Source organism: Marmota flaviventris, chromosome 8 (genome assembly GCF_047511675.1).
Source record: "Marmota flaviventris isolate mMarFla1 chromosome 8, mMarFla1.hap1, whole genome shotgun sequence".
In the NCBI taxonomy this organism is placed as follows: domain Eukaryota; kingdom Metazoa; phylum Chordata; class Mammalia; order Rodentia; family Sciuridae; genus Marmota; species Marmota flaviventris.
In genome coordinates, this window is record NC_092505.1 from 5208991 (window position 1) to 5224183 (window position 15193).

General features: G+C 42.1%; 1 protein-coding gene across 3 annotated transcripts in view; it reads left to right on the forward strand.

Moving 5' to 3' along the window:
• Positions 1 to 3018: 3018 nt before the first annotated feature.
• Positions 3019 to 15193, forward strand: part of Brwd1 (bromodomain and WD repeat domain containing 1) — a 116539-nt gene continuing 104364 nt past the window's right edge. For 2 of the 3 annotated variants that reach the window (XM_071615025.1, XM_071615026.1), the window contains exons 1-7: positions 3019 to 3434; positions 3509 to 3567; positions 3644 to 3673; positions 3788 to 3847; positions 10974 to 11124; positions 13158 to 13256; positions 13797 to 13957. In XM_071615025.1, the coding sequence (XP_071471126.1) occupies positions 3386 to 3434; positions 3509 to 3567; positions 3644 to 3673; positions 3788 to 3847; positions 10974 to 11124; positions 13158 to 13256; positions 13797 to 13957 (609 nt within the window). In that variant the 5' untranslated portion in view covers positions 3019 to 3385. The remainder of the gene's footprint in view (positions 3435 to 3508; positions 3568 to 3643; positions 3674 to 3787; positions 3848 to 10973; positions 11125 to 13157; positions 13257 to 13796; positions 13958 to 15193) is intronic. The other variant, XM_071615027.1, reaches the window with a different exon arrangement.

Sequence of the window (15193 nt, forward strand, 5' to 3'; positions counted from 1 at the left end):
CAACTTTGGGTCCTAAGAGGAAGGCCTGTTTTTTTTTTTGTTGTTGTTGTTGCTAAGTTTTCCATTCTTAGGCAAATTCTTTCTAAAAACTTTCTAAACCTCAATTTCTTCATCCTTAAAATGAGAAGAACCAGAACTAAGAGTTGTTTGTGATACATTACCTCATGTGCGTACTTATCACATGGATTTTCAAATTCCAGCTCTCCCAGGTACTGGCTGTGCAACCTTGTGTCAATCTCTTACTTTCCAGGTCTGGTTTCCCTCCTTTGTGAAACAGCAAGGGGAGAAAGACTTTTGTAGTGCTTGTGTTCTAAGGCAGGGCTGTCATACCCAGACTTCAGCTGGGGGCTGTTTACTAGCTATGTGCCCTCAGGCCTTTCTCAGTTTCACTGGGCTTCTACTGAAGTGAGCACTGTAGATAACCAAGAGCTACTTTCAGGACAAATAAATTTATTTAGGAGAGGAATTGCTGGCCAAAAGCTTAATCACAGTGTTTTTTCCTTTAAGATGTAACCCTATAGTGGAGAGGGATGACCATATTATAGCTTAACATCACCAGTTAAGATTTTCTGACCCTTGTTTACTAACCGGTTTTCTTCTTTTTTTGAGGTGCTGGGGATTGAACCCACAGCCTTGTGCATGCGAGGCAAGTACTCTACCAACTGAACTATACCCCCAGTCCCTACCAACCAAATTTCTGATAATTTAGTTCTCTATGTAATTTCAAGTTATTTCCACTTACTCAAAAACAAACTTTAGCATGCACATTTAGGACAGCTGTTACTCAAATGTATGCGAGTTACATACCTGAGTCCAGCCTTATTTGGAGGGCACTTCCGGCAGGCACCCATTACCTAGTTGCTGGTGGACAGTGTGTTCCCCTTTCTTCTTCTTGGTAGGCCTATATGAGTCCTATCTGAGTCTCTGACACTTGGGAGTTGAATGGGGAGGTTATGCCTCTTTGAGTGTAATCCTGGATGAGCATTTGTGACAGGTGTCAGACTAAGCTGTAAAAGGACTACCAGGGCTCTTGCAAAGATTCATGCCATCATTTCTGATCTCACATTAACACAATGCTGCCCACTCCAGACAATGACAGGCATTTGGGATATAAACTCCTGTAATATTTTTTTTGGGAGGTTGCATTAGACCACACTGTCCCACAGGGACAGTTGTAATTTCAAGTTCTTCCAAGAAGTTATACTTCTTAACAATTTAGCTACAGCTTGAATGCCCCATTGCAGTTGGTGGCACAACTTTAACCCACCAAACCCTAAACTCTAGATTTTTGCGATTATGCCCCCACTACAGGGGACTGAACCCAGGGCCTCTTGCATGCTAAGCAAGTGTGCTAACACTGAGCTGCACTCCTAAGCCCAGGACTCTTTTCTTTTCATTCCACCTCAATACTGCCATCTTTTCCTATCCTTATAACCACTATTAAGATGCTTGTGGCCACATCCCACCTTTTTTTTTTTTTTTTTTTTTAAAATTTTAGAGACAGGGTCTCACTAAATTGCTGAGGCTGACTTTGAATTTACAATCCCCCTGCTTTAGCCTCTGGGATTACAGGCGTGGGCCATTGGGACGACTAAAATGCTATTTGTCTTGTCCTGTTGTTGTTCATATGCCTATAATCCTTTCCCACAAATTGTAGTTTGGATGACCCAAACTTTCCCATTTCCTCTAGCTCAGGCAAGAACAGGTCTCTTCTACCTTTGCCCCAAACCTTGTCGTTATTTGCTCACATTTTCCCTAATATGCTAAAAAATATTTGTAATAGCAAAATGTGGTTTTTCTTCTTTTTTAACCCATGATTTGATTGTGTTTGCTGCATTAATTGAGCACCACCCTGAACATGTTTGGATTGTTAGAAAAGAACTCCAGCTACTTAATGTTAATAACACAAGTCAGCTGGGCATGGTTGCACTGGCCTGGAATCCCAGTTACTCAGTAGGCTGAGGCAGGAGGATCAAAGTTCCAGGTTTGTCTGGGCAATTTAGTGAGAACCAGTCTCAAAATAAAAAAGGGATGGGGAAATAACGCAATGGTAGCTTATGCCTGAGTTCAATCCCTAGCATGGGGTTGTTAGCTCCAATATGGTGCCTACTATGTGCTAGAAACTCTATCAACTCACAGGCCTATGCTCATAGGCCTATGATGTAAACAAAAATACTAGCTACTGTTTACAGGTGAGGAAAATTGAGACCCAAAGATTCTGCGTCTTGCTCAAGGGACACAACTAAAAGCTGGTGGAACCAGGGAGCGGTCCAGGTGAGTCCAGGTCTGATCCTATACTGTGCAGGTTCTCTCCCTGAGCAGGAAAGAGAATGGTAACTCACACTCACTGCTGTACTAATGACTAAAAGGGCACACTGAACGTGCTAAAGGCACGAATCCATGTAGGTCAGAAGCCCAGCACAATTAAGGGCTTTCCTGGCCCTTGTCCACCTCTCCGACCTCAAATCCTATCAGTGTTTTCCCAGAGGATACAAATGATCCTCTATCCCGTTTCCTGATCCTCCTCCTCGGAACGGGCTGCTACTTGCACGGCCCTTCCCCCGTCCAGCCGTCCTTTGAGAATCCGGCTAAGTCATCGCCACCCGGCCGCCTCCCCACGCGGACACCCTCCGCGGCGCGCTGCATCTTATTAACCTCCCCGCGGGACAGCAGGCGGGGGACTGCGGCTGGGTCTTATTGATTCTTCCTTCTGCAGCGCCGCTCGTGGTGACGCAGACTGGGAGCTGTTTGCCACGCGCTGCGGCCAAGAGGGACAGCGTTCGGGGACCCCGGTCGGGCAAAGCTTCGCGTCCTTCGAGCGATGGCTCTCTGGCGGGGGGCAGACACGCTGGCCTCGGGTGACCGCCCGTGACTCGTCCCTTCCGAGCGGCGACCAGCAGAGTGGGCGGCAGCGTCTGCCGCGCAGCCCCGCCCCTCCCGCGCCCCGCCCACGCCCGTCCGCCCGCAGCCCGACCTCCGCCCCCGGCTCCCGCCCTCCAGCAGCCGGGCCGCCGCCGCAGCCGCCGCACAAAGGCCGGCGCCGCCTCACCGCGCAGGGATCCGGGGCCACGCGCGCGCCCCGCCCGGCCCGGTCCAGGCCCCTGCCTGCCGCCCCCGTCCGCGCCCCCCAGCCGCAGGAAGCCATAAGAGGCAGGCGCGCTCCCTCGGCGCGGCCCCGAGGCTCGCGTCGCTTAGCCTCCGGAGGGACTACTTTGCGTCCCCGCGGCGGGGCTACTTCCTCCCCCGCGGAGGCGTCGGGCGCTGGCGGCGCGCACGGCATGGCGGCGGCGGCGCGCGCCTGAGGAGAGGGGACGCCGGCGCGGTGAGGCCTCGGCGCGGCCTACACGCTTCGCAAGCCCGCTCGCTCCCCGCCCCGCGCCCGGCCATGGCGGAGCCCGCGCCCGCCCGACGTCCGGTGCCGCTCATCGAGTCGGGTAAGACGCGGCGCCGCGCCCCCCGGGCCCCGCGCCCAGCGCCGCCCTGACCGACTCCCGTCTTCCCTCCGCAGAACTGTACTTCCTCATCGCTCGGTACCTATCGGCCGGCCCGTGCCGCAGAGCCGCCCAGGTGAGCGCGGGCGGCCGCGGGGGGCGGGGGGTGGCGGAGCGCCGGGCCCGCCACTGACGGTGCGTCTCTGCCGCAGGTGCTGGTGCAGGAGCTGGAGCAGTACCAGGTCGGTGCCGCCGTCCCCGCGCGTCCCGCCCCCGGCCCCGGGAGGGCCCCGCCCGCGCCCCCGCGGCCCCGCGCCGGAGCGGTGGTCACGCGGGCGCGTTTCGTGTCTTTCCAGCTGTTGCCGAAGAGGTTGGACTGGGAGGGCAACGAGCACAACAGGAGCTACGAGGAATTGGTGAGCACCGGACGTTTCCGCCCGCGACCTCTGCGCCGCCCCTGCCCTCGCCCCGGCTCTCCGCGACCGGAGCGCTGGGCGTGCGGCCGGGACGGAGGGCCTGTCCCCGGCCAGGGTTTGTTTTGCTTTGGAGGCGGCGGGGTTTGTTTTGGCAGGAAGCGGCCTCCGGGGGCGGTGGAGGGGGTGCCGCGAGCTCGGGGCTGGGCCGAGCCTCCAGGTGCGGCTGCCTTCGGGGGCGGCGTGCGCCCGCCAGCCACTCAGTGGGGCGCTCTCATCGCCTGCTACCTTGGCCCGGCGCGTAAGGCGAGCTCTGATTGGTCGCTGCTCCTCTGCCCCGCCCAGGTCTTCCGACCACTTGTTCCCTAGGAATAGAGTCTTGGTCTCCGAAGGTGGCGAAAGGTTTCCTTGGAGGTTTTTTTTTTTTCCTCTTTGCAACGTGAGAAAAGTATTGCTGATGCGTGAATATTTCACTCCAATGCTTTTGCTGTTCTGAACAGTACAATTTTTGAATGCCTTAGGAAGTTGATCTACTTAATTTTATAGTTGATCTCGCTGTGTATAAAAAACAGGCTTAGAATTAGTAAATTTTTTATTTTTCAAGCATTGTTAACGTGAATACATTTATACTTTATAATTTTTTTTTTCTATTATTAAGTTATAATTAGGTTTTCTCCAGTTACAGTAATGCAAGGATTCATTTGTCCTTGGTGGAATAAACATTTTCCTGGGAAATATTTTTGGAAATTTGTATATTGGGGTAAAACATGTTTTTGGTTACCAGGCCATGTTCAGTATCATGAGTAAGGAAAATAATGGGGGAAAAAGAAACGTCTTAATTTCTATCACGGTTCTAAGCAGAAGGTGGTGAAATCTTAACATTCTTGTATTAAAAGTAAAAGGGGGGACTGGGGTTGTGGCTCAGCGGTAGAGCCCTCCTCTAGCACGCGCAGGGCACTGAGTTCCATCCTCAGCAACACATAAAAAATAAAAGTATTGTCCCATTACAACTAAAAATAAATGATAAAAAATAAAAAATGTAAAAGAATTAGCCAGGGGATTTGTTATATGCATGTATGAACAGTAAGTATTAAATGTATGTTTTATACATGTATGTTTTGGGGGGTTGGAATTTGTAAAATGGCTTTATCCGTGAAGCAGAAAAGCATTGTTGATATGACACTAGGGTCATGCTTTTGGAAAGAAAATTACTTGTGAAATAATTATAGTGCTGTAACTATTGGGAAAATTACTTTTAAAAAACAGGTTTAAGTTTAAACAGAAACAAGTTTTCTTTTTTTTTTTTCCAAAAAAAAAAAAAACAAAAACGCTTAAAACCCTCCTTGATATAATTCTGTTTAAAATTATTTAAGATATCTATCTGGTTTTGGAAGATTTCATCTCATCTGGGTGGTTTACTGATTAGAGGGTATCCTCTTCTTTTATCTCTGTCCCCCACCCACCAAGTGGTGGACAGCATACCACCTATGTACTTTTTTTTTTTAATCAAATATATTAAATTTAATATAATTTAAATTAAAATTATAAAAAATGTGTAGGTTGTAGATCTCTGAAGTCTTCATTTTTTTTTTAAAATAAATAATGCATGTTTATTTGGCTCACAGCCCTGGAGGCTGTGAAGTCCAAAACACAGGGGCTATAAGAAGTCTTCATTCTTTAATATTTTTATTTTTATTTTTTTTGGTACTGGGGATTAAACCCAGGAGTACTTAACCACAAAGCCATATCCCCAGCTCTTTTTTGTGTTTAGACAGGGTCTTGATGGGTTGCTTAGAGCCTGGCTGAGTTGCTGAGGCTGTCTTGGAACTCTCATCTTCCTGCCTCAAGCCTCCCAAGCTGCTGGGATTATAGGCATGACTGCACCTGGCTCTTTAATATTTTTTTTTAAAAAATTAAGTAATTCAAATGTACCTAAATGAGAATGTAATGATCCCCTATATACCATTAACAGATTTGAATTTGTTGCCAATTTGCTGTTTACTTTGGTTTCTACTTGAGGTAGTCATTTTTAATATAAAGTATTAATTAAATAAAAAAAAAATAGAATAGTGGGCTATGGTGGCACATTCCTGTAGTTTCAGTAACTTAGGAGACCGAGGCTGGAGGATTGAAAGTTTGAGGTCAGCCTGGGCAAACTTCTTAAAAGAGGTAGGGATGTTACTAGGTGGTAAGACGCACCTGAGGTTCAGTCGCTAGTAACAAAATAAATAAGCAAATAAATAAGAAACCCACCACCAGGTACCCTTTATCCAGCCTTAGTGATTAATCAAAAAATGTTGCATCTGCTAATCTCTGCCTCACCGTGTTGTTTTTAAGCAGATTCCAGATAGCCATTCATTTTTTTTTCTTGTTTATTTTTTTTGCAGTACTGGGGACTGAACCCAGGTCCTTAGCATGATAGGCAAGCATTCTGTTACTGAGTTACATCCCCAGCCCCTTAAACATTTTAATTTTGACCCAGGGTCTTGCTAGCTCAGGCTAGCTTCAAGCTTTCAATCCTTCTGCCTAAGCTTTCTGGGTAGGTGGGATTAACAGGCATGTGCCACTGTGCCTGGCTTCAGATAGCCATTTATTTCAATGGTTAATATGCTGGAGTATTTTAAAGCAAATTGTTTGGACTACATCTCTATAAAGGCCTATTCAGTGGTAGAGCATGTACTTAGCATGCACAGTACAAGACACTGGATTGGATCTCTAGGACCACAATGAAAAAAGGATCCTTTCTTTTTTGAACTGTGGATGGAACCCAGGGGCACTTAACTATTGAGCCACATCCCCAGCCCTTTTTATTTCAGACAGGGTATCCCTAAGTTTCTTAGGGCCTCCTCAGCCTCCTGAATTGCTGGGATTATAGATGTGCTCCATCACATCTGGCTTCACTGAGTGTCTTTATGTTTAGTTCAAATTCAGGTCCATGCCAGGTGTGAGGCACTCCTGAAATCTCAGTGTCTCTGGAGCCTGAAACAGAAGGATCACAAGTTCAAGGCAAACTTTAGAAGTTCAGCAAGGCCCTAAACAACTTAGGAAGACCTTGTCTCAAAAAAATACAAAGGGATGTGGCTCAATGATTAAGTGCCCTTGGGTTCAGTCCCCAGTACAGGGGGAAAAAATGGCATTGATTATATAAAATTGTGAATCATCATTTTCCTACGCTATTACTGAAGAGACAGATATTTGTCTTATTCTGGATATGTCATTGTTTCTTCTTGAAGTTATTCCATTTTCTCAATGGTTCTGAAATTTTGGTTAGAGTTATCTAGGAGCTTTGTATGTTCCAGATGTCCAAACCAGTTAAATCAGTCTTTATGGTGGGACTGGGCATCAATTTTTTCCCCATGGTGAAATGCAAGAAAAAAACCCAAAACTTTTAATGGAGGATATAGCTGTATTGGAAAGGCACAGTGAAATCTAGTGTTTTAATCTTGTCTTCCTGAGTGTTAGTGGCACTTTTGATTTAAAGAGAGGAAGATCATGCACCAGTTGCTCTTTAAATTCTTTTTTTTTTTTGGTCCTGGGGTTTGAATCCAGAGGCATGCAACCACTGAGCCGCATCCCCAGCTCTTTTTATTTTATTTCTTAATTTTGAGAGCAGATCTCACCAAGTTGCTCAGGGCCTTGCTAAGTTGCTGAGGCTGGCTTTGATCTTGGGGTCTTCCTAAGTGTCCCAACTTGTTGAGATTATAGGTGTGTACCGCCACTATGCCTGACTTTGATTGACAGATTCTTAAGCCTGTGATTTTTCTTGATTCTGTTGGAATTACTTTTCTAGCTCCACTCCTGTTCCTGTGTGCTGTGCTGATTACTTGCAGCAGTGTTTGGGAGGTTAGGTACTGACATTTGAAGCACAAAGTGCTAATTACTATTACGAAGCTTCTGAGGTCTACCTGGTTTTGATACTTTTCAGTTTTGTGTTGGTATATCTGCCAGGAGGTGGGGAACATGAGTCCAATTGGGAAATCAAAGGTATTTTATCAAGCTCTTGTTGTCACCAGGGCTGATGAATAAAAACTTTTATATTGAGCCCAGGATTATTTTATATTTGGATTAATGATGAAGAACAAATAGTGACAAAAGTGATCTCAAAAGTGCTTTTTTTTTTTTAGTGGTGCTGGGGATTGAACCCAGACCCTTGTGCATGTAAGGCAAGCACTCTACCAACTGAGCTAAATCCTCAGCCCTAAAAAGTGATCTTTACCAATAGTTCGATACAAGGTTATAACTATGGTATAGATCTATAATTATGTGTTTGAGATTTTCTTTAGAGCAGTGTTTCTCAGTTTGAAACATGGAGCATGTTGATGTTGCAGTGCCTTGGAAGTGCTGCTGACATTAGTGGATGGGGGCTGAGGACACTGTAGGTCTGCATGTGTGGGTTAGTCCTGCACAGTGATGTTTTCTCAATTTTCAATTTTTGAAAAGTTGGACCAGTTGTGATTAATGTCTTTAATATTGTATAATTCTACATTGAAAAATTAACACTTATTTGGCATTAAATAGTACTTGAAAAAAGATCTGGTTTTATGGCCCGTTGTTACTAATCATTTGTGGTAGATCTCTTTAAAGGTCCAGCCCTTAGTCATCCCTTGAATGCTGGTGATGTTATGATTGAGATCCCTTAGGGATGCACCATTAAATTTTATGCCAGTTACATTCATATCAGGTAACACTGTACATACATGAGTTAAAATTACATACTTTACTGTTTTTGTGGTTTATTTTTCTTATGTATAATTAACATAAAATGCACATGAACTAAAATTTTAGAGTGTTCTGATAAATACTGGCATATGTTACAGCCATGAACCCATCACAGTAGTGAAGATGGTGAGCATGTCTCACTTCCAGAAATCTCCTTTCACTCCTTGGAAATTCCTCCCTGTACTCTGGCACTACCTTGTCATCCAGCCTTTTGATATGTCCTCTGTGACTATATGTAGTTTGTATTTTCTAGAGGTTAATGTAAGGGAAATTATGCAGTTATATATTTGTTTCCTGGCTTTCAAGATAGAACACAACAGATGAATTTTTGAACTATCAGTTCATTTCTTTTTATTGCCTAATTGTATTCTATTGTGCAGATACATCACAGTGTATTATTCATTTATTCATCAGTTAGTGGACATTTTTGTTGTATTCTTTTTTTCTATTGGAGAGAAAGCTGCTAACATTAATACGCAAACCTTTACGTGTCTGAGTTTTTTTCCCCCCATGCTTAAATACCTGGAACTTAGCTTGGTATCACATACCTGTAATCCTAGTGACCCTGGAGGCTGAAGCAGGAGGATCTCAAGTTCAAGGCCAGACTCAGAAATTTAGTGGGACTCTAAGCAGCTTAGCAAGACCCTGTTTCAAAATAAAAAAGGACAGGGGATGTATCTCAGTGATAAAGTGCCCTTGGACTCAATCCCGAGTATTAAAAAAAAAAAATCAAGTCTAGAAATGAAATAGCTGGATTATATGACAGGGATGTATGTGTACTTTTTTTGGTGGGGGGGATACTGAGGATTGAACACGAGGATTTTACCTCAGAGGTATATCCCCAGTCTTTATTTTTATTTAAATTTAAGTTACCTACATTGGCCTCACACTGGATGTGTTCTTGCCTCAATCTCCTGAGTGGCTGAGATTACAGGTGTATGTCCCTGTGCTCAGCTTATGTGTAATTTTTTTTTTAATCTTATTTTTTTTTGGTGGGGTTCTTTTTTTTTTTTTTTTGTATTTTTTGGAACTGGGGGTTGAACCCAGGGCTTTGCAAATGCAAGGCAGACGCTTTGCCACTGAGCTGCATCCCAGCCCTTATGTGTAATTTTTAAAGAAACTGTTAAACTATTTTCAGAATTTGTGGTAGTGTTGTATATTTCCATCAGCAGTTTCTCCACATTCTTGCAACGTTTGGGCTGGTCAGTCCTTTTAATTTTAGCCATCCTCACAGGTGTGTGGTAGTATCTCCTTAAAATCTTTTTTTTTTTTTTTTTTAAAGAGAGAGAGAGAGAGAATTTTTTAATATTTATTTTTTAGTTTTCGGCAGACACAGCATCTTTGTATGTGGTGCTGAGGATCGAACCCGGGCCGCACGCATGCCAGGCAAGCGCGCTACCGCTTGAGCCACATCCCCAGCCCCTCCTTAAAATCTTAATGTGTATTTTACTAAATAATGTCAGTCACCTTCACATGTTGACTTGCTATTTGTATTACCTTCTTTGGTGACAGGTCTGTTCAAACTTTTTACTCTATTTAAAATGGGTTGTTACTGTTGAATTTTGAATGTCGAGTATTGTTGAGTTGAATATTGTTGGGAACTCAAAAAGAGTTCTTTATTCTGGATATAGGTCCATCGTGAGATACATGCTTTGCAAATATTTTCCTTCAGTCTTTAGCAATCAACATTGCTTTTGAAGAAAGGAAGATGTTTTGATGAAATCTGATTTATCATTTTTGTTATTTATGGTTTGTGCTTTTTAGGTGTCACATTAGAAATCATTAGCTGGGCACAGTGGCAGCCTGTAAGCCCAGCAGCTTTGGAGGCTGAGGCAGGAGGATGGCAAGTTCAAAGTCAACCATTAGCAAATTAGCAAGGCACTCGGCAACTCAGTGAGACCCTCCTGTCTAAATAAAATACAGAATAGGTCTGGGGATGTGGCTCAGTGGCTGAGTGCCCCTGGGTTCAATCCCTAGTTTAAAAAAAAAAAAAATCAGTGGTCTAAGTATACATAAGTCTTGTTTTGGACAATTTGTTCCATTGATCTCTTTATATACCAAGAATACCAGACTGTTTTGATTTCTGTGGTTTTATAACAAGCCTTGGAAGCCAATGTTGTTAGCACTGCCACTTTGTTCTTTTTCAAAGCTGCTTTGGATTTTTTGTGTTATTTTCATACAGATTTAAGAACAATACTGTTGATTTCTATAAAAACAAATTCTTGCTTGAATTTTGGTTGGGATTGGTTTGAATAGGTAGTTTAGTTTATTGTTTTCAGCTGTCTTTTATTTCTTCCAGCATATTTTGTAGTTTTCATTGTGTTTCATATGTGTTGTCAAATTTATCCCTAAACATTTATTGTTTTTTTTGGTATTATTTAGTGTTATTAAAACTTAACTTTCCAACCAGGTCTTGTCCAATAAGCATGTGGCTCCTGATCATCTGTTGCAAATCTGCCAGCGCATCGGCCCTATGTTGGATAAAGAAATTCCACCCAGTATTTCAAGAGTCACTTCTTTACTTGGTGCAGGAAGGCAGTCTTTGCTACGTACAGCAAAAGGTACCTTAATTTGAAGAAGTGTTCTGCTTTGTATTAATAGCTTAATAATTACTATAATTGTGACGTAATGTAAGTATTGTGGAAGAAAGGTGATATGTAACTAAATCATGCTGTGGACTATAAAATTCTCTGCATTTAGCATAGAACATTGAATCCTATTACCTAAGTGTTTAATGGGTTTTTCTGCATTTAAAAAATTGCTCAAGATACAGATGTTAAGCTAAAAAGCTTGAATTTATTATGAGATGTGTTTGAGGTTTTATCAATGTGAGTTTTTTATTTTTTCATTTTGTAGCTCACTCGTAACTTATTGAATGTAATTGTATGTGTCTAATAAACTCTTAAAATGCTAGAAGTATTTCCTTTGCTATTTAGATTCCAAGAGCCCTTTGTTACCAGGGGAAGTGATTTTCTAAGGTTGGTAGCGGTTTGAAAACAAGCACCAAAAATGTAAAATTGCATGGTTCTTTTTTTTTACACTATTTTTTTGGCAAATTATGTGCTAGTAAAATGTTTGAAATTGCTATTTTTCTGTTAGCTTGGTACAAATGACTTAGACTTAAGTATATGTATGTGATACGATCTATGTATAATGTGGCTAAACTGCTAATGGGCAAGATGGTTGGTTCCTCCCATCCTGAGGCTCCTCCCTTGACTCTCTAAGAGCAGTCGCTGGGATGCTCCCTCTTTAGAGGCACCATGAGGATAAAGCTTGACTGAGGAAGAACAGCCTCCCTCTTGGTTCGCTGCCAGACTGGTTTGTCCAGGTAGCTGTTTCCTAGTGCTCTGTAGCCATGCCACATGTTGGCTCTAATCAGGAAACTGTTGGTATTCTTCCTCTTCTGTGTTCCTATTCACTTGTAATTACTCTGTTGTAGGCTGTTACTTAGTAGTTACTTGGGCAGCATGTTTTCCTCTGTTTTCTGTGTCAAGCTCAATGTTGTTCTGTGATGAGCACTGTTTTAGAATTGGCAGACCTTGGAAGAGACTTGGTCAAGTGCATAGGGTAGGGCCCTGTTTCTCTATTGTTTTGTACTGGTGCCATGAGAGGATGCCTGGTAACTGCTCTTTGGTCATGATAGTGGTAATGGATCCATTCATGTAAAACTCTATATGCCTGTTAGTTTGGGGCACCCGAGGCTCATGGAGGTTAAGTATGCTGCCATCCCTCCTTTGTCTTTGAGTTGTGAGGTAGCTAAACTTGAGCACAGCAGACTGCCCATGACTTGTGTTCTGCTGCTGTCTCCTAGGAGGAAAGACATTTTTTCTTCAGTTCTTTTCTTGTAGGTCAGGGAGGGATGGGGCTTTTTGAGTTCAGACTCACAGATCCTACTTATATGCCCTTCTGTAAAGGATTATCTGTGATCCTAAAATAAAGGGAAAGCTATTTAATGTGTCAGTACTTCCTAAAGAGACCAAAGTCATGGCAGTATTGGCCAAATTAATTTTAAGACTAAACATAGGACTTTTATATGTGAAAGAAATTAAAATTTTTCTCAATTTTCAATTTTTGAAAAGTTGGACCAGTTGTGATTAAGGTCTTTAATCTTTAATATTGTATAGTATAATTCTACATTGAAAAATTAACACTTATTTGGCATTAAATGGGACTTGAAAAAAGATCTGGTTTTATGGCCCGTTGTTACTAATCATTTGCGGTGGATCTCTTTAAAGGTCCTGAAATCTTTGAGCCTCAGTTACCTCACTTGTAAATTGGCGAAAATACCTACCTCACAGGGTTGTTGTGAGGGTTTAATGAGATCATGTATGTGGAAAGCACTTTGTGAACTGTAAAGTGCTACACAAATGTTAGTTGTTGTTGCTGCTGTATCTGAGATGTCCTAAGTTTTTTTTTTTTTTTTTTTCTCCCTTCAGAAATAGTCTAATAAACCTCCAGGGCTTTTCTGTTAAAGTATATTATAGTTGGTAAAACTTTGAATAAACAGTTTATTACAATATACGTAAGTATTCTATAAAATCTTTCTTGGGGTTAACTTTCAAGATTTTATGTGTATCTAAAATTCATTTTAAAGACTGCAGGCACACAGTGTGGAAGGGCTCTGCCTTTGCTGCTCTTCATAGAGGAAGACCTCCTGAAATGCCCGTGAACTACGGCTCTCCTCCAAATCTTGGTAAGTGAGGTGGGCCTTGGTGATGCCTAAAGTTCTTTTAATTTCTTGATAAAATTTGTAAATGTCAAATTTAAAAAGGAAATACCGGCAAGGTTGTTTTTTAAGTAGTAACACATAACAAATTTCAAACTACTGTTTTCTTAAAATAATTAATAAAATTAATGAAAACAATCATTATATTAAGAAGTCTGAGCTGGGCAAGGTGGTGCACATCTATAATCCCAGCAGCTTGGTAGGCTGAGGCAGGAGGATCCCAAGTACAAAGTCAGCCTCAGCAATTGCCTAAGCACCTCAGCGAGACCTTGTCTCTAAATAAAATATAAAAAAGGGCTGGGGATGTGGCTCAGTGGTTAAGTGCCCTTGGGTTCGACCCTTGGTACTGGGGGCGAAAAAAAAAACAAAAACGCCTGCATTAGTGATTATGGTAGAACAGAATTGGAAAGAAATTTGTGTCCTTAGGATTTCCCAAACAAATTTATTTAGTTTTTCACAAAAATATTTGCTTTCCTCTTAACCATTTTCATTGTTTTTATTTCCTAGTGGAGATACATCGAGGAAAACAGCTCACAGGGTGTTCCACTTTTAGCACAGCATTTCCAGGAGCTATGTATCAGCATATAAAAATGCACAGAAGGATTCTCGGACATCTATCTGCTGTTTACTGTGTAGCATTTGATAGGACAGGACATAGAATCTTTACAGTGAGTTAACATTTTCTACTAAATTGGGTACTGCCTGCAGCACTTCAGTGTGCTTCAGCATCATTTAGGAAATCTTATAAAATTTGTAGGTTCTTTATTTCCAATCTTCAGAGATTTCAACCAAGTAGGTCTGGTGTGGGGCCCATGAATTTGTATTTTAAATAAGTACCTCAAGTGATTTAGGGACAAATAGTCCTATGTGCTGTTTTGAGAGATAATGACTTAGAGCAGTGGTTCTTAAGCATGATCATTAAGGATGGTTGAAATTTATGCCTGTGTAGGCTGGTATAGTGGCCTGTAATGCCTGCTACTTGGGAGGCTGAGGCAGAAGGATTGCAAGTTCAAAGCCAGTTTCAGCATGGCTGTAAGTAACTTATTGAGATCCTGTTTCTGAATTAAAAAAAAAATGTGAACAAAAGAACAAAAACAGGCTGGGGATGTGGTTCAGTGCCCCTTAGTTCAATCTCTAGTACCAAAAAAAAAAAAAAAAAAAACCAAATACACATCTAATACTTCAGTTCATTTTGAACTTATTGAATTGTCACTCTGTACTTAATCTAAATGTAAGCACCAAATCCAGAAACAAATCTCCAAGCTGTTAGAAATATTCATACATTGATTAATCGTTAATTCTGGAAAATGGATTGATTATAGATAGCATTTCTGTGTTCAAGTAGTTATTGAAAAGCTGTACAGTAATATTTGGAATTTAACATTTTTAATGTTTTTAAGGGAAGATTAGAATGGGTGAGAAGCTTAACTTAATTGCAGGTGTGAGATTCAGAGTACATAATCATTGTGTGATGAATGATGGATATTGTGTATTTGAGACTTTGTTGTTTGGTTATTTGAAATAAGGATGCTTTTCCCACTTTTTGGGGGGTGGTGGTGGCAGAATTGTCACTTAGTCTTGTTCAGGCTAAGAAGTCTAGATCTGTCTTAACATTTATTGTCTTATTTAAGTTGGTGAGCTGATCTAATACTTAGCCATTGTTAACTAATACAGTTGAGAAGGAACTTCTAGTTGGGTGTATTGGTAGAGAATTTTGGGGTAAGTAGTATTTATAATGTGATCTGACTCATAGAAATGGTAAGTTCACAGTATCTTTAGGCTTTTCCTTCGAAGAAAAATACATTTCCTTATGTGTTTTGACTGTAAGAACCATGACGGAGTATTCTACAATTGGAAGGAAGGGAGGAAGAGTCAGATATTTGATTTGTGCAGTATGTAAAAAG